Genomic DNA, 19398 nt, shown 5'->3' with positions numbered 1-19398 from the left:
TTCGTTTTGGACCAAAACTGCATAATTTTGCCAAACACAGGGACCATTTTTGCAATTTTGTCAGGGTAGAATCATCACCATAACCAAATTTCTTTGACTCTTGTGTGTGCCAAAAAATGATAGTGACCGCCAACTTCAATTTTTCTTTTCTTTTCTTTTCTTTTGTTTGCCTTTCCTTTTTCTTGGTCTTGGTCTGCCACCACACCTAACACTTTTTGTGTACAATATTCACTCTTATCGTTTACAGCTTTTGTAAGCCAATCAACCACTCTCATCTTCATTTTGTGTATAATCTTAGCAATCAGGGCCTTCAGTTTTTGGTTGATCATAATATTGTTTTTCATATCTAAAGAAAGACTATCTTCTTCTCTTTTCTGTTTTAGCATAAACGTTTCTTGTTTGAAGATCTGCTATATTGTCGACTACTTTGCCATCCAAACCATCAGAAAAGAAAAGTAACCCAGCTAGAATGGCGGAGGAGGTTGCTAATACTGTGGCTGGGAAAATAGTGGACTTGTTGTTTAGTGGGGCTAAACGGGAGATTGATTACATCCGAAATTACACTAAAAATGTTGGCAAGTTGGAGAGTGAAGCTCGAAAGCTCAAGGGTATGAGGGGTAGGATTCAACAACGAATCGATGCGGCTGAAGGAAATGGAGAAATTCTCTTAGCTGGTGTGCAAGAGTGGATGGACAAGGCAGAAATTGAACTATCCAAGGTGGAAGAGTTTCTTGAAGAAGTAGCCAACGCCAAGAAGACGTGCTTTAACTTACGACCTTGCGTCGATTTGGGCACCCTCTACCATTACAGTAAGATGGCGATAAACAACACCTCTTTTCTTCTGGATCAACAAAAAGATGGTGAAACTCTTGAAAATTGCGTCTCCATTCCCGCTCCCACCCCAAGATTGGTAGACCTTTACCAAACAAAAAATGTTGATGATATTGATACCCACAAGTTGGCGTTGGGGAAAATCATTGAAGCTATCAAAGATGAGAGCATACAGATGGTTGGAATTTATGGATCAGGGGGTGTAGGGAAAACCACATTAGCCAAGGAAGTTGCTGCAGAAGTGAAGAATCTATTTGCGGAGATTGTGTTTATAACTGTCTCACAGACTGTAGATGTTAAAGAGATTCAAAAAAATGTTGAAAAAGCAGCAAAGCGTATAATCATTAATAAGGAGAAGGTTCTAATCATTTTAGATGACATATGGAAAAAGCTAGTCCTCTCTGATGTGGGCATACCATGTGGGAATAACCACATGAATTGCAAGATCTTGTTGACGTCTAGAAGCAGAAATGTATGTGAAGGGATGAACGTTGATAGGAATATCTGTGTAAACACACTGACGAAGAAAGAAGCGTGGGTCCTGTTCAAACGTATTGTTGGTGATGAAAAGTTAGCGAATGACTCGAGTCTGGAGAAAATTGCAAAAGAGGTGACTGAAGAATGTGGTGGATTGCCACTCATCATTCAAGCGGTGGGAAATGCTTTAAAAAATAAAAAAATTGATATATGGGAGGCGGCACTTGACCGACTACGAAAGCATGCACCTCTAGAGATCGATCAAGAGATAAGGAAAGCATTTACTCATTTGAAACTGAGCTATGACTTACTTGACAGCAAAGAAGCTAAATCATGCTTCCTACTGTGTAGTTTGTTCAAGGAGGATGCAATCATATCTCTGTTAAGCCTAGCAAAATATGGGGTAGGTATAGGGATATTTAAAGATCTGGATAGCATTAACGATGCAGAAAAAAGAGTCCGAATGGCAGTTGACACCCTCACATCCTCTTCCTTGTTATTGTCCGAGGGAGGTGCAGTAAAAATGCACGACGTTGTTCGTGATGTGGCTTTGTTAATAACTTCTTCTTCTGAAGGTGAAGAGAAGGAGAAGTTTTTAGTGGAGGCTGGAAATAAAGATATGACAGAATGGCAACCAAGAAACAGAACCTCAGACAGCTACACCAAGATCTCACTCATGGATAATAGAATTGAAAAGCTTCCACATCATCAGCTTCATTTCCCACTCCTTGATACTTTCCTTATACAGAACAATCGTCTTTCCATTATTCCTGATGATTTCTTTGGAGGCATGAAAGAAGTTAAAGTTTTAGATATGTCTTGGAATAAGATCACATCCCTCCCACAATCACTGAAGCTACTCACAAAACTCATCACTCTTGATCTAAGTACCAATAGATTTCTCAATGAAATTTCTATAGTTGGGGAGCTAAAAGACCTTGAGATTCTAACGGTGAGAGGTACCGGAATTAAAGTGATTCCTGAAGAGATCGGTCAATTGACCAACTTAAGGCTGTTGGATGCGGGGGAATGTGATGATTTATCTCATGTAGCGCCTGGTGTCATATCAAAGCTCACTTGGTTGGAAGAGTTGTATTTTGGAACCTATATCAATGACAAGAACGCAGTGTCTCGCTTTGGTCTTATGGAAATAAGTAAATTGAAATCGTTCAGAGCTCTGCATTTATCAATGCATTCAGATGATTGTCATCTTTTTCCCGAAGGCACCTGCTTCGAAACGTTGCAAGAATTCTTTTTTCAATTTTGGAAGGGCAAAAGGTTTGTATCTAAGATAGGATCAAAATCATATTTAAAACGTCGACTAGACATTTCAGAGTCTAACTTCCCGTTCGAGATGCCAATCAAGAAACTGTTTCAGGTAAGTGATGGTATAATACTGTCAAAGATAGCAGGTTTGGATAACATCATACCAGACCTCTATGGAGAGAGTACTATTGATGAATTAAAGTCTATTCAATTGGAGAAATGTGACAAAGTTTCATGCTTGGTGAAGATAACGGATGAGGATGAGGATGCAACACAAACTTTTGTTGCATCCAATGACCTGATGCTTGGTCAAAGGAAAACATCAAAGGAAAAGTATTTCTCCCAAGTGGAAGACATCTTTATGAAAGAACTTCAGAACCTGAAGCTTCTTTTTGATTGTTCATTTCAATATATAAGCCTGTGTAATCTACAAGTCATTAAAATTGCATATTGTGATTCCTTGTTGACCGTATTCCCATTAAGAGTAGCACAAGGGCTTTCCAATCTGAGACGTATACATATTTTGAGGTGTGACAGTTTGACGGTTGTGATTTCTGGTGGAGATGAGCAAACAGCTGATAATGCCATTGTGTTCCCTAGACTTACCCGTATTGACCTTGGGTTGTTGCCACAACTAAAGAGCTTCTACTCTGGGGATTCTACAGTCAAATATCCTTCTTTGGAGTTTATCCATGTGAGAAATTGTAGTAGCATGAAGAGATGGGGTTCCGGAGTCCATGATATGCCCAACGTCAAATTTGGTGATGATGAAGAGATCCTTAATTTGTTCCATAAAAATTGATGATCTTTTGATCAGAAAGTACATGTACCATGAGAGAGGTATATACGAAAAAGACGAGTAATATACAGCCAAGGAGACAGAGACCAATTTATATGTTTCAAAGACTCGTCTTTCTTCTTTTTGCCCCTCAACATTTCATGCTCTACCTAAGATTAACACATAATCACACAATATCAAGGTTCATTGTAAATTGAACATTGTGGTTCTATGTCATCATCTTCCTCTTCTTCTCCATCAGCAATCTCATCTTCCCAACTCCCAAGCTTGATCATCATCCTCCTCATCCACGTCTACTGTAGATCTAAAGCGTTTCCTCAAACATTTAATATTGAATTCTTATGGCTCACTCAATTTGGCTTCAATACAGACAAACACAGAGGAGACACCATATGCTCTTCTAGCTTTTTTTTTCCTCATAATGCGCCTTGGCAATTCATCAAACAGTTTGTAAGCATCAACATTTTATCTTTTACCTATTAGCACCATTCCCAAATCATAACGGAAATGATTTATTTTATTAAATAAAGGAACGCCACACAAAATTTCAACGAACCCGAGTCAGAGACTGGGTAGTCGGAGTAGGGGTTTTGATCAAATTCCACCAAAATATCTTCAAATTGAACTCTGGATGACGACAAAACCCTATAAAATCTCCTTTTTTTTTTTTTTTTTTTTTTTTTTTTTTTTTTTTTTAAATCAGCAAACAAATTTATATTTCTTTGATTTTGTCAGATATAGGGCTTTTGATTGTTAGCCTAAACTCTCTGATTGTCTTTCTCATCGTCAACTTTATCAACGCTCATTTCAATCTTCTCAACATAACATAAAGAATTACAAGTACCACCACTTTTATGAATTATGATTCTGAAGATTGATTTGTATTTTCATAATTGGGTGTGGGATGTGACTTAGCCACTTTTTGGATTTAGTCATCGTATGGGTTTCTTGATGCCCCTTAACCATTTTGGTTCTGAGTTTTGACTAACATTTATTCCTTTTTCAATTTGACAGGAAGCACAAAGTAAAATCAATGATTTGAGTGGTGAGAATTATAAGTGTCTTCTTTTACTTATTTTATATCTTGTTAATCGAAAACCATTCATTTAAAGCCTTTTTGTACCGTTTTTATTTTTTTATTTTTTTTATAGGAAAGTGGATTGGAACTTTGGAAGTATGCAAATATGATGCTAGGCAGCTAAGGGTGTTCGTTTAGATGAGAAATATAGGTATATACCAAAAATGTTTTCCATAAATGTAACATCAAATAGAAATTGATACATTAAAAGTTGGGAATTTGTTAAAGGAAAATATGGATGTTAATATATTATTGTATCTATTTTGACCGTTTTTTTAATATGCAGGCAATGGTCAAGAAAAAACGAATGAAGACATCTCAGACTATACACATTGGATCAAATGATCAATTGATATCGGTGGATATTATGAAAAAAGTAGTTAAGAATATTTAGTTTGGCCTAAACTCTAAACCTTAAACGAAAAAACTGATTAACCAAAATCGGACTTTTGTCTCTTTTCTTCCATATTTGTAAAATTAAGTTTTAATATATGATTACATAGACTTGTGTATTTATTTTTTTATGATAGTTTTGCATACATAATCTAAGCTTGGGGTTTTCTCCTATACATTACAACTTCGTGCACGTGTATGAAGATTTTTTTATTATTTGTGTCATATATCTCTTTATTACTTAAACTAACAACTAATTCTTCATTTCAATTAGATTTTATTGAAACATATAGTTTTAAAAATTCTTATTTTTACTTCTCTTGTAATATTTCTTTTTACTATTTGGTATGGTAAAATCGGATAAGGAATGGAATGAGTTATTCCACTGAAATAAAACAATTGTTTGTTTTTTTCCTAATGGAATGGAATAGATCATTCATGAAGAACTCTAATTTCATCATTTTTCTTAATTTTCCTACCTTAGGTGGGAGATGTTTCTTTTTTCATTTTCATCCCATTTTTATCTATAAGTTTATTTTATGAGAAATATTTTTAAAATTTCATGATTTTGATTGATAACAAAAAAATAAAAGTACAATATTATTTCATGTATCTTTTTTAAAATTTTTTGGCAATTAAACAACGTCACTGTTGACCAAACATTTATTCATTTAAATGTTAACTAATTAATCTTTCCGTCCCCATGACAAATTGTCCAAAATATGATGTTTTTAGGTTGAAAACTCAAGCTTGGGTTAGGGATTAGCTTGAAATTTAAGAAGGCTACGTAATGTGTGCTGAGCTTGAATCTTTTCTTGATATGCTTATTGTTAACAGCCTTGTGTTTTCGAACTTGGTTTAAGTATATTATTTTGGGACCAAAGTATTTTACACAAACATAAGCTCTAAATTTTTGGGAATTTTTCTATAAATGTTTTTCTTAATTATAATTTCAATTATACCCTAACGAGATGTGTTACATGGTTGTAGGAAGCAATTAGGGTTTAGTGAATGAAATATATTATATCTTGAATGACATCTAAGAACTCATTTTATTTCATAGAACATTTTGAGTTTTCTTAGAACCTTCTTTATCAACAAAATAAAAGACCAAAACCTAATTTTATTAATTTTAAATTAATAAAGCCTTTAACTAATAAATTATCTATTCAAGACAAAATTACAAAAATGGTCTCTATAGTTTACCAAATGTTAGAAACTCAGTTCCTGTTAAATTTTTTTGATGCAAATAGTCCCTGTGGTTTGCAAAGGTTGCATGGATAACCCTTTTTAGTAACCCCGTCAATATTCGGTCGTTAGGCCATATCACGTGCCTCCCATGTGGGGGTATTTTGGTCTTTTCAAGTGTAACAGGGACTGAATTCATAACATTTGGTAAACCACAATAACTATTTTTGAAGTTTATTTTAAAAGACAAATAAATGGCTGAAGAAAGGGGGGATAACCAATTGAGTTGAATGCTCACTTGGTTTATTTCTTCTTAAAATTAATTTATATGATAACAAAATCGATAAAACATATTGACCAAGTTACTAAAAAGGGTCATCCGTGCAACTTTTGCAAACCAGTGGGACCATTTCCATAAAACAAATTAGCAGGGACTGAGTTTGTGACATTTGGTAAACCATATCGACCATTTGTGACATCCCCAAATTCATGTTCATTTTAAAAATTTTATTTATGCTTATTTGAAAATCAGAGTATTCAATTTTAAAGAATAATATTGCGAAATTTGTTCCCAGAAAACATGATAAATATATTATCAAAGCATTTCCGAAGAAATGTATTTTGTTTATATTAAAACTTTGGGATGTCATTGTCAATACAGAAACATAAGCATAAATAGATCATACATTCATTTACACTAGTGATTTACATCTCCTTTAATCTCTTAGTGAAATGTAGCTTCATATCGACACTTGTGATATGAATAAGCTGAGCAGGTCAGGTTGGGAAACCTGGTGAATACATAGGGTTTTCAACCCACAATAATAAAGTTATTATGTTTCATCATCAAACAATTAACTCAGTTACCCATCCCCATTATCTTCTTTATTTCTTAAGGATCTACCCTAAGAATTATCAATCATTTACTCATTCATTCCTAAGGATTCTCCTAAGGAATAGGCATGAAGTCTGTAATTGCCAATGGCACTACTGCCAATATTATCTATTAGGCACAACTGTCAATATTATCATTTAGGAGCAGCTGCCAGGATTATGACGTTCTCTATTAGGCGCAGCTGTCGATATTATCCTTTAGGCGCAGCTGCTAGGATGTTTAGAGTACATCGTTGTTCAAAAACATGTACAGGTTATGGCGAAGCTGCCAATGTTCATCTATAGGGCACTAAGTCCATAGCTGTCAATGTTCATCTATATCATCTTTCATCCCTCATCATTCATCTGCCCATTTTTACACAATATTTTTAATGGTATAAAATACATATATAGTTTACATCAACTAAAACATGTAACTTCAGTTCATCCAATATATATATATATATATATATATATATATATATATATATATCAAGAAGACATATAATATGCACACATAGCACATAATTTATATTAAATACTTCATATCTATGTCTAAGATGAAAGTAATTATGCACTCACTTGTTAAGGTGATGAGTCCAAACCCAGGCAGCGCTTCGCTTCTATCAATTATAATTTTCTTCGATGAAACCTACTATCATTACCACTAGTTTTTAGTCTAATATTTATCGCGACTATTTACAAGCAATATTGTTTTATAAGTGTTAAACAATACATTTCAATCACTATGTACAGACAGGGGCCAAACATGAAACACCGGAAGGCATGACCATTTTGGCATTATAGCACTTCTGAAATCCAACAACCCAGACGACCCTTCAAACCGGATTCACCATACCGCGAGTAGTTAATAGATATTATAATAACACTTTTTATATCATAATTTATAATATATATTGTTTATAAATTCCTAAAAATCATAATAAATTTAAACATAAGCTATTCTTAAAGTAGGGTAGACATATCTCACTTACCGGGGGTTTGGCTAGGAACCGGGCTCTACGGGGGCAGAACTTCCGAGCCGAAAAACTCTTCTTCTCGGAGCCTTCGGGCGCTCCGGGACTTGCCTCTTAGCACTTGGGAAGTACTAGGGCTTGGGAGAGGTTTAGAGAGAAGTTAGAGAGAGATAAGGGTTAAGGTGTGAGGAAAATGAGTGAGCCTCGCATGGTATTTATAAGTTGAAAATGGGTCAACTCGGCGAGTTTTGAGCCTCCAACTCATCGAGTTGAGTGCTAAGTGTCACAAGCTGGTGGCAAGGCATGGGGAGAAAGCAAGGGCCAGGATTTGGCCACGTCACACCCTTCGCAGCATCACCCTTCCGACTTCTAAATTCTGTAACTTTCGCATACAAACCCCGTTTTTGACGTTCATTATATCCACACGTAGGTGACGACGTACTCTATAACTTTCGTTTAGACTCCGTCGGCTAATTCTCGACTAATTTTAAATTTAACAGTATAAGAAGATTACACTGTTAACGACCATGTAAAATTCAAAACTTTTACATACGAACTCCGTTTTCGACTGTCTTTTCATCGTTGAGATCCTATTAACGAGATCATCAATTATCGTCTAGATTGTGTCAGCTAAAAATCGATCGATCTAAAATTCGAATTTTGGGTTGTGCACTACTATGCTAAATCTTAGAAAATCATAACTTTCTCATACGAAGTCAGATTTGGGCGTTCTTTTTACGCACGCTCTCGGTTTAACGTATACTACAACTTTCGTTTAAATCGCTAAGACGAAAGAGTAATTTATCAAAAATTCACTTTTTAAGTTACACAGTGTCATGTCGGTTTAACCGTAAAACTTCGACGAGTCATAACTTATTCGTTATAAGTCGGATTTCAGCGTTCTTTATATGTATAGAATCCTTATAGCATATACTATAACTTGGTTAAGATTATTATTCTAAGTAATATTCAATCAAAAAGTCATTTTTGACGCTTATTGTCTCTAAATTGACTAGTCCAAATCTGCGGGCGGTACACCATTTTTGTAATTTTGTCTTTATTCAATTATGAGTAAATTACACGAATGGTCCTTATGGTTTAGGGTAATTTTCATGTCTGGTCCCTAACTTATTTTTTTAACTCAGACAGTCCCCAAAATGTATTTTAATTGTGCATTAGGTCCCTCACAGGCATAAAAAGACACGACTGCTCAAGCTGTGCTCTGATACCAATTTGTAGCGTCCCAAAATTTTCAATAAATTTAAACTTTTGAAAACATTTATATTTATAATAAAAACCGTTAAATCCATTAATTAACCAAAACCGTTAAGTTTCAATTATTCATGTAACACTCTAAAAATTTCAACCAATTTAAAATTTTCAAAAACAACCCAGTTTCATAAAGTTATTATAAAAAGGTTTTCAATACAATTATTATCAGAATCTTCCCAGAACCACATCATAAAACATGATCATGAGGAGCGGTACGATCATGCCTTTGCCTTGCTACGGTCTCCTGAAGAACCTGAAAAACATTAAACCACAACTATAAGCCCGAAAGCTTAGTGAGATACCCCCAAAATACCAACCATATATACCATACACGCACAACATGCCATATCATAACAGTACACAGAACAGCCATACACTTCGGGTCTACTGTGTGACTGGTCCGCCGTACTAAGTCTACAATGTGATTGGTCCGCCCACACTGGGCCTTCAATTCACCTAGTCCACTCTCTGAGTCTACAGTATGACTGGTCCGCCCGTACTGGGCCTTCAGTCGGCCTGGTCCACTCTCCGAGCCTCGGTACGTCTGGTCCGCCCTCTTGGGGCCTACAACCTATCTGGACCGCTCGCTGGGCCTTCAGGATAACCGGTCCGCCCTGGGTATGTTGGCCTACAACACAAAGCAGGACCCGCCTCAACCCAACCCCAATCAACAACCATGTGCACATAAACATATAATCAAATAACAACAAATCAACCAATCTAGCAGGTCACAAACGCAGCACATCCCTACCAGGATTCCGACCTAACCGGTCACTAGCATAGCATCATCCTATAAACTAGGATACCGACCCTAACCAGGTCTCTAACATATATTATCCTAACTACCAGGATACAAACATAACAAAACAATAACATAACAAACAACTACCCGGATTTCCATCCGATCAAGGGTCGGCCTTGGTGCCGTAGACCCTGTCGATATAGTGAGGGTAACTCACCTCGCAACTGTCGAAACTCTGAATTGAAGAAACAGATTCCGGAACCACCGCCTCACTAAAAATCCCGAACTATCTGAAGCAGCAAAACAATCATTAGTCCAAGCACAATATCCTTCCAAGGGTAAATTGACCAATTTACCCTTGACTCAATCTGGTCCAAGACTAAGGCCCACAATCAAAATATGAAAGGTCCAATACTAGACAAGCTCTCGAGCCCACTAATGGCCCAATTTGCTACATTGGGCCCATTCTCCTTATTGGGCCTTACCCAAAGCCCAATACACATACTTGGACCATCTTCCCTGACTCCTGATGGCCCATTAAGGCCCAAAGACCCAAAGTCTAAAGCGCAGCCCACACCGTGGCCCAAATACTCAAAGCCCAACTGGCAGCGTTACGCGGGGCGTAAGTCGATGTACGTTTAGCGTACCAGCTCCATGACGAGTACGCTGGGCGTACCCTCATTTACGCGGGGCGTAATTTCACTGAGCTATAACTTCTCATAAGGTCTTAATGGCTTAAGCTCTTAAGCCCAAACTTCAGATCCATAGACCAAATATGCCTAGGATTCATAAAGTCTCAAACTTTATTACTTGGGATGTCCATAAAGCTCTCAATCCAAGGTCTTAATCCCTTAAGACCTATCTTTATCACATATGGGACAACCAAAGCCTTTGGGACCTCATTTTTCTTACTCAAGACCTCTCCTAAGGTCTAAAAGGACAGCTAAATCTCAACCAACTCGAAGCATGCATCAAGATGAGGTTTTGGGACAAGAATGATGTCAAAACTTCATAACACCAAGATCCACAAAAAATAAATGTCAAGCAAGAGACTTTATACCTGAAAAGGGCTCCAAAAGATGATGCCTTTCCAGATCTATAAGCTCCAGCCTCCCCACTCCTTCCTTGAAAACTTCCTCTTTCTTCTTCTTGGCTCTCCTTTACCAAAACAAGCTTTCCAAGGTCAAACACACCCAACAATAGGGGTGGGACAGCTATCTAGGGTTTCTGAGGATAAGAGGGTGTTCATGGAGGCTAGGGTGAGAACGATTATGTTCCTTTTATAGTGGTTAACCCAAAAATTAGGGTTTTGAGACTCTGAGCGTACGCTGGGCGTACCCACGCGCTCCCCAACATGCATGCATGGTCTTCCATGCAAACTTTTCTCTATAAGGGCCATTCTTGCGAAATCTTCAAACTGTCATAACTCCTTCATTCTAGATCCGATTCTGATGAACTTTATATCCATGGAAAGGTGGCGAGAAGATCTTCGCTTCTAGCAACACACCCCGATCCGGAACCTTCCCGAATAATAACCCATTGCTCATGAAAGACCGAAACGCCCTTACTCTTGATCTCGGGAACCCATAGATCGATATTTCAAGAACGGGGTGTTACAATTCTCCCCCACTTAAATTAGGCTTCGTCCTCAAAGCCTGCGGCAACACAACTTCCAAACAACCCCTGCATTGCAGATTCTGATTACCCATCAACTCAGGTTCTTGCAACCTTACTACTGCGTCTTCTCTATCATGGTCTCTAGGCCCTTGGCCTCCGACCGAAATCCTTTATATCGTGTTTAGCATTGGTCCAACTACTCCCGAGTTTGTAAATCTGCTGCCTCACCTTCCTCTGTTCCAAATCTCCACTCTGGGGCCACTAACCTCCTCGTTTTCCAAGGAGACTGAAAATATGCCTGAGCATCACTCTAAATTGCCGCTACCTCAACGAGCAGCCAACCCGCAGGTACTTTCGTATATCCGGTACAATCTAGTACCTCCTACTAATGACTGAGGCACGACGTTCATCCATTTACTCCACTTCCTCCCCTCACGGAGGACCCACGCTCCTCCCGGAGCTACTTACGTTTTCCATTCCAGGAAATCCACTCAACAACTCTTACGCGCCTGCGCGTGCTGCTAAGCTAAACTCCACTCTACACTATCCATGTAGAGCAACTACTATTCTCAAACTTTACTTATTCTGATTCTGCCCGCATGGACTCTCGGGTCCATGCACTGCCTTCCACTAACATAATCAATACTTGGGGCCAGACCATATCAATTACCATATCCTGGCGACATATTCCCTCATTCTCTTCATACAGATCTATCAAAACATGCAGAGTCTTCAGCATGATTGGACCGCCTTACCAGGCCTTCAGCCAATCTGGACCACTCTCAGAACCTTCAGCAGGTCTGGACTGCTCTCCAGGGCCTTCAGCATGTCTGGTCCGTCCTCTGAGCCTTCGGCCTGACTGGTACGCCCACTGGCCTTCAGTCTATCCGGTCCGCTCAACTAGCATCCAACATCCCGAATAATCCCTCCAGGAAAAACTCTCCCATGCATACTGGTCTAGCCCTCTAGGGGCTCCGAACTCTGACTCCATCCTACATACTCAAACCCAGCCTGATCCCAGGTCTTCCACAATCAATCACCCTTTCTCCGAAACCCTTGGTCTGTATCCCGCCCTGGCTGCCTATCACTTGCTCATACCAGCCTACGCTCTTGGCTGACCAAACCGCTGCTGAATCCCCAATAACTAATCGACTACTCATGCTTATCGATCTTCTGGAGAATTTCCAATTCTCCCCCACTTAGAGAGTGACTACTAACCACCGGTCGCCATCACAAACCTCCCTTAACAACCCTACACAACATAATCCCTTACACGCGAACTGATTCCCACTAGGACGAGCAACCTTCACAAAATTACATATCAACACAGATCATCTCAGACATCGAAAGAAACCCGACATTCAGCAAACCATTCCTCAGACTGAAGATGTTACCCGACTTTCAGACCAAAAGACGGATTTCCCACTAATAATCCTCATGAATGATAACCAATGGAATTCCCATCACCAAGCCCTCAACCATACCATAACCCTCAAGGAACAACAATTACAATACCATAAATAACACAACGAGACTAAAAGAAATACAATACTCCATAATAATCACGACATAACAAGACATCAAGAAAGAAACATACCCGCAGCTGCATCCAGCAATGCTCTGACCTCCTCTACTGTAAGCTAAAAAGCACGACCCTGAGCCCTTGGGGGCTCTGCTCCACCCTGACCTCCACCCGTAATCCTCAAAGTGGCCGGTGCTGGAGCCTGCACCGGTCCTGCAGCAAGCTGTGGACAGTTGACTCTCAAGTGTCCAACCTGATGGCAGTAATAACAAATCCTCAAATCCTGAACGGGGGCTGTTTGCCGACAATCCCTCGCATAATGCCCCTCCTTTCCGCACTTTCGGCATGCACCACCAGACCTACAAACTCCGGTGTGACCCTTCCCACACTTCCCACAAGCGCGACTGCTCTGATCTCCCAATCTAGAATCAACGGTCTTGGACCGTTTCGGTGCCGGCAACGACTATGTCGGGGCCTGCCTCTGCTCTCTCAACTGCAACTCAATCTCCAACTTACGCCGCCTGGCGCCCTCCTGCAACTCTAACAAGGTCTCGCACCTTTTCATAGACACAAACTGCCTGATAACCCTCTTGAGCATACTCAGATATCCGGACATCTGAGCCTGCTCCGAAGCAAACTCAGGGCAAAACATCGCCCTCTCAGTGAATATCCTGGTGATCTCCGGTCACCGACTCCGAATCCTGCTTCAGCTCCAGGAACTCCTGAGCCAACCTCTCTCTCTCTCTCTCTCTCTCTCTCTCTCTCAACCCTCGGAACATAACGAGTGCTAAACATCTCCCGGAACTGATCCCATGAAACCGCAGCCCTCTGCGCATCCGAAAATGACCCCGTGGTCAATCTCCACCAATCCTTCACCCCGACCCTCAACAGGTTCAGAGCACACCTCACCCTTTGATCAGCAGGGCATGAACACGTGAAGAAACACCCCTCCACGTCTGACAACCATCTCATATCAACAATCGGGTATTGAACCCCATCGAAGTTAGGGGGCTTCGTATTATCGAAGTCTCGATATTGAAAACCTCGACCGACTCCTCCCCCTGCCGCTGCTACAGCCGTTGTAGCCGCCGCGGCAGCCGTCTTTGTTACAGCCGCATAGCGCTCATCAAAATACTCAACCATGGCGGTCTTGATCGACCCAAACAGTTCCGGAAACTCATCCCGGAACAACGCAGCAACCTCATCATGCAGGATCTCACGAATCCTAGCGTCCAACTCGCCTGTGCTCATCTGACCAATAACCTCGGGCAGTACTGACCCACCCTAACCGCCCTATCCTGCTCCCGATCCTGACCCGGATCCACTCCCAGCATGCCTCGTAACCACCATACTAAAAAAACATTGCGAGATCTCAAATACTTCCCACTATCCCGAGAACCAACCCCCAACCCAACCCTAGAGGTTGTGGCTTCTTTGATACGCGTATGGGTCCTGTACTTTCAGTAGTACGGGCCCATACTACCTTCCACACCTACCCATATTTATATCAATTATCACCACAACACCCTACTGAAGAACATACATAATAAACACTAAACCCTCACTCCTAGAGGAACACTGGAAATCTCCCACAGAAGAAACCCTAGGCTAGCAGGCATCATAAATCAGGCAACATAATCATGAAATCCTGAAGATCCCTATCCAAAAACAAATATCATGTATGGTATTTTGGGGTTACTTATTGGCTCCGACTAATCGTACCTCCGCATCCTCTTTTACTCCTTTGAAAACCATTTTAAAATTTCTTTTGAAAACTCTCCTTGGTTTGAGACTGGATTCACATGAATGTTCCTCCAATTCACTCAAACCTGGCTCTGATACCAACTTGTAACACTCTAAAAATTTCAACCAATTTAAAATTTTCAAAAACCACCTAGTTTCATAAAGTTATTACAAAAATGTTTTCAATACAATTATTATCAGAGTCTTCCCAGAACCACATCATAAAACATGATCATGAGGAGCGGTACGATCACGCCTTTGCCTTGCCACGGTCTCCTGAAGAACCTGAAAAACATTAAACCACAACTGTAACCCCTAAAATACCAACCACATATACCATACACGCACAACATGCCATATCATAACAGTACACAGAACAGCCATACACTTCGGGTCTACTGTTTGACAGGTCCGCCGTACTGGGCCTTCAGTCCACCTGGTCCACCCTCCGAGTCTAGCCATATACATCGAGTCTACAGTGTGATTGGTCCGCCCACATTGGGCCTTTAATCCACCTGGTCCACTCTCTGAGTCTACAGTATGACTGGTCCGCCCGTACTGGGCCTTTAGTCGGCTTGGTCCACTCTTTGAGCCTCGGTACGTCTAGTCTGCCCTCTTGGGGCCTACAGCCTATCTGGACCGCTCGCTGGGCCTTCGGGATAAACGGTCCGCCCTGGGTATGTTGGCCTACAGCACAAAGCAGGACCCGCCTCAACCCAACCCCAATCAATAGCCATGTGCACATAAACATATAATCATATAACAACAAATCAACCAATCTAGTAGATCACAACCGCAGCACATCCCTACCAGGATTCCGACCTAACCGGTCACTAGCATAGCATCATCCTATAAACCAGGATACCGACCCTAACCAGGTCTCTAACATATATCATCCTAAATATCAGGATGCAAACATAACAAAGCAATAACATAACAAACAACTACCCGGATTTCCATCCGATGAAGGGCCAGCCTTGGTGTCGTAGACCCTGTCGATATAGTGAGGATAACGCACCTCACAAGTGCCGAAACTCTGAACTGAAGAAACAGATTCCCGAACCACCGCCTCACTAAAAATCTCGAACTATCCGAAGTAGCAAAACAATCATTAGTCCAAGCACAATATCCTTCCAAGGGTAAATTGACCAATTTACCCTTGACTCAATCTGGTCCAAGACTAAGGCCCACAATCAAAATATGAAAGGCCCAACACTAGAAAAGCTCTCGAGCCCACTAATGGCCCATTAATAGCCCAATTTGCTACATTGGGCCCATTCTCCTTATTGGGCCTACCCAAAGCCCAATACCCATACTTGGACCATCTTCCCTGACTCCTGATGGCCCATACCGTGGGCCAAATACTCAAAGCCTAACTTGCAGCGTTACGCGAGGCGTAAGTCGATGTACACTTAGTGTACCAGCTCCATGACGAGTACGTTAAGCGTACCCTCATTTACGTGAGGCGTAATTTCACTGAGCTACAACTTCTTATAAGGTCTTAATGGCTTAAGCTCTTAAGCCCAAACTTCATATCCATAGACCAAATATGCCTAGGATTCATAAAGTCTCAAACTTTATTACTTGGGACGTCCATAAAGCTCTCAATCCAAGGTCTTAATCCCTTAAGACCTATCTATATCACATATGAGACAACCAAAGCCTTTGGGACCTTATTTTTCTTACTCAATACCTCTCCTAAGGTCTAAAAGGACAGCTAAATCTCAACCAACTCGAAGCATGCATCAAGATGAGGTTTTTGGGACAAGAATGATGTCAAAACTTCATAACACCAAGATCCACACAAAATAAATGGCAAGTAAGAGACTTTATACCTGAAAAGGGCTCCAAAAGATGATGCATTTCCAGATCTACAAGCTCCAGCCTCCCCACTCCTTCCTTGAAAACTTCCTCTTTCTTCTTCTTGGCTCTCCTTTACCAAAACAAGCTTTCCAAGGTCAAACACACCCAACAATAGGGGTGGGACGGCTATCTAGGGTTTCTGAGGATAAGAGGGTGTTCATGGAGGCTAGGGTGAGAACCATTATGTTCCTTTTATAGTGGTTAACCCAAAAATCAGGGTTTTGAGACTCTGAGCGTACGCTAGGCGTACGCCTTGAACACCCGCGTCCAACTTGCCCCATTACGTTGGGCGTAACCCAGCTTACACTGGGCATACCCACGCGCGCCCCAACATGCATGCATGGTCTTCCATGCAAACTTTTCTCTATAAGGGCCATTCTTGCCAAATCTTCAAAGTGTCATAACTCCTTCATTCTAGATCCAATTCTGATGAACTTTATATCCATGGAAAGGTGGCGAGAAGATCTTCGCTTCTAGCAACACACCCCGATCCGGAACCTTCCCGAATAATAACCCATTGCTCATGAAAGACCGAAACGCCCTTACTCTTGATCTCGGGAACCCATAGATCGATATTCTAAGAAAGGGGTGTTACAATTCAATTAATATTTCAAATCATACTCTTAACAATATCAATCCATTCATAATTCCAAATAAACAGCGGAAATACTAATGAGAAAAATCTCATATCAAGTGTTTGTGACAAGGAACTAATCTTTGAATAACGCCTGTGTACAGTCAACCTTTGGCCTTACCCTTATTCATACCTGATGTACCTGTAATAATCATTTTATAAAGGAAAGGGGAAGGACGAAGCTTAGTGAATTCCAACACAACATAACAAGAAAAGCATTTTACCGTACTCCTACTTATCATGCCATCATCAAATATACAAACATTCATATAGTATAAACATCAAGATCATGTAACTTGTTCCTATTTAGGAACACATCCTAAACAACTCCCAAATAAGGACTCAGTATTCAACCGTCGAATCCACAGACTTGGCGTTTCTGCCTTGTCCCCTAACTTGACATAATAGCCTTCGGTTAGTCAGCTCGGTATTCAGCCGTCTAGCCCAAAAATATCATGCATATAAATTCCACATAAAAAATAATAACATCAAAGATAACTCATGCAACAAGTATTACTTTTTTTGGGTTTTGAGCACTATAACAACCTTATGGTGCACATGCAACCCTAGATGCTTTGGATCTAAGTTTTCTCTAATTATACATGCAAATAGATTTTCCAAAGCATACATCCTAACTAGCATACAATATGACAATTTGAACAATACAACTAGCTAAATGACTTACCTCTTAGTAGGACTTGTAGTTCTTGGCCTTTAAAAGCTTTAGCACCTCAAATGTGATGTCTCTAATGTGTCACAAACACCAATATGCAAGAGGAGGCTTGAGAGAATAAACTAGCTATCACCAAAATCGTCTATCTCCCTCTAAAGAACACATAGGGCCGATTTTAGTGCCTAAGGGACTCCTTTTATAATGTGGCAAAACTAGGGTTACATCCATGCAAACCCTAATGCCCATGACCTTTCATATTACTTGGGCTCCATGGGGTAAACCTCCATATACTATCCATAGACTACCATATTAGTTTAGCCCATTCCAAATAATCATTGGTCCACATTATAAGAATCATTGATTTACTTAATCAGTCCCCATATATTTAATTATATTTAATCAGTCTCTTTTGATCACTAAATTAATTCTTGATCAATACTAATTAAATAATATGATCCCACAATTAATATATTATACTTATAATATATTAATAAATCATAATATCCTTATTCTCAAAAGTCCATCCTATCAAATTGCACTGGTGAAGGCAACCCAAAAAGACCATGCTACTATCGGGTCAAGTACATACCAGTTATAGTTATGGGATTAGACACCTAATCCAACAACTTTAAATATCAATCATATAGTTACTAGTAGGGATGAGAGTGGGTCCAAACCCGAACCGGTAGACCTGGACCCAGAAAACCCGGGAACCGGTTAACGAGATTTTTTAGGACTCGAAACCAAACCGGTATATAGGAACCGGTTCTGATTCGGTTCCGGGTAAGGTACCAGGTAAAGTGGGTCTAGCACTGGAAAACCCGAAAATATCAAAGTGGGTTGAATGGAACCGGGTAAAGTGGGTCTAAAACCAAAAAACCTGGGGAACCGGGTAAAGTGGGTCGAATGCATGTTTTAAATTTCACAAAATACAAAAATTAAATTGAGAAAAAAAACCCGCAGCTTTGATATCCCAACTTTGGGAGACTATAAATCAATGAATATGAAACCAAAAATGAAAAAATTATAGTTTAAAATCATGTACAAACTCTATACTACACTTTGGAAAAAACCGCATGCTATTCCGACTTCAAACGAATTAGATATGCATGTTTTAAATCTATCACAAAATACAAAGAAAGCTGAAAAACATAAAATTTTCAGCTTTGATATCCCGACTTTGAGAGAATATAAGTCAATGAATAAACACCCAAAAATAACAAATTATAGTCTAAAATCATGTACAAACTATAAACTACACTCTGGAAAAAAAAACCTCATGCCAATCCGACTTCAAACGAATGAGATATTCATGTTTTAAAACTATCACAGAATATAAAAAAAGCTGAAAAACATAAAATTTCCAGCTTTGATATCCCGACTTTGAGAGACTATAAGTCAATGAATATAAACCCAAAAATGACTATGTCAAATCCTGGCACCACTCCGC

General features: G+C 39.8%; 1 protein-coding gene across 2 annotated transcripts; it reads left to right on the top strand.

Moving 5' to 3' along the window:
• Positions 1-204: 204 nt before the first annotated feature.
• Positions 205-5303, top strand: LOC145011601 (disease resistance protein At4g27190-like). 2 transcript variants are annotated; one of them, XM_078970340.1, is made up of 4 exons: positions 205-3823; positions 4388-4418; positions 4525-4602; positions 4738-5302. In XM_078970340.1, exon 1 carries the CDS (start codon positions 470-472, stop codon positions 3374-3376), a length of 2907 nt encoding a protein of 968 aa, XP_078826466.1. In that variant the 5' UTR covers positions 205-469; the 3' UTR covers positions 3377-3823; positions 4388-4418; positions 4525-4602; positions 4738-5302. The 2 variants fall into 2 exon arrangements, with proteins under 2 accessions (XP_078826466.1, XP_078826467.1); XM_078970341.1 differs by lacking the exon at positions 4525-4602 and having other exon boundaries at positions 4738-5303.
• Positions 5304-19398: the final 14095 nt, after the last annotated feature.

Source organism: Lactuca saligna, chromosome 8 (assembly GCF_052625555.1).
Source record: "Lactuca saligna cultivar CGN05327 chromosome 8, ASM5262555v1, whole genome shotgun sequence".
Taxonomy (NCBI): Eukaryota; Viridiplantae; Streptophyta; class Magnoliopsida; order Asterales; family Asteraceae; genus Lactuca; species Lactuca saligna.
The sequence above is the reverse complement of the archived record's forward strand: the minus strand, read 5'-3'. Positions and strand labels throughout refer to the sequence as shown.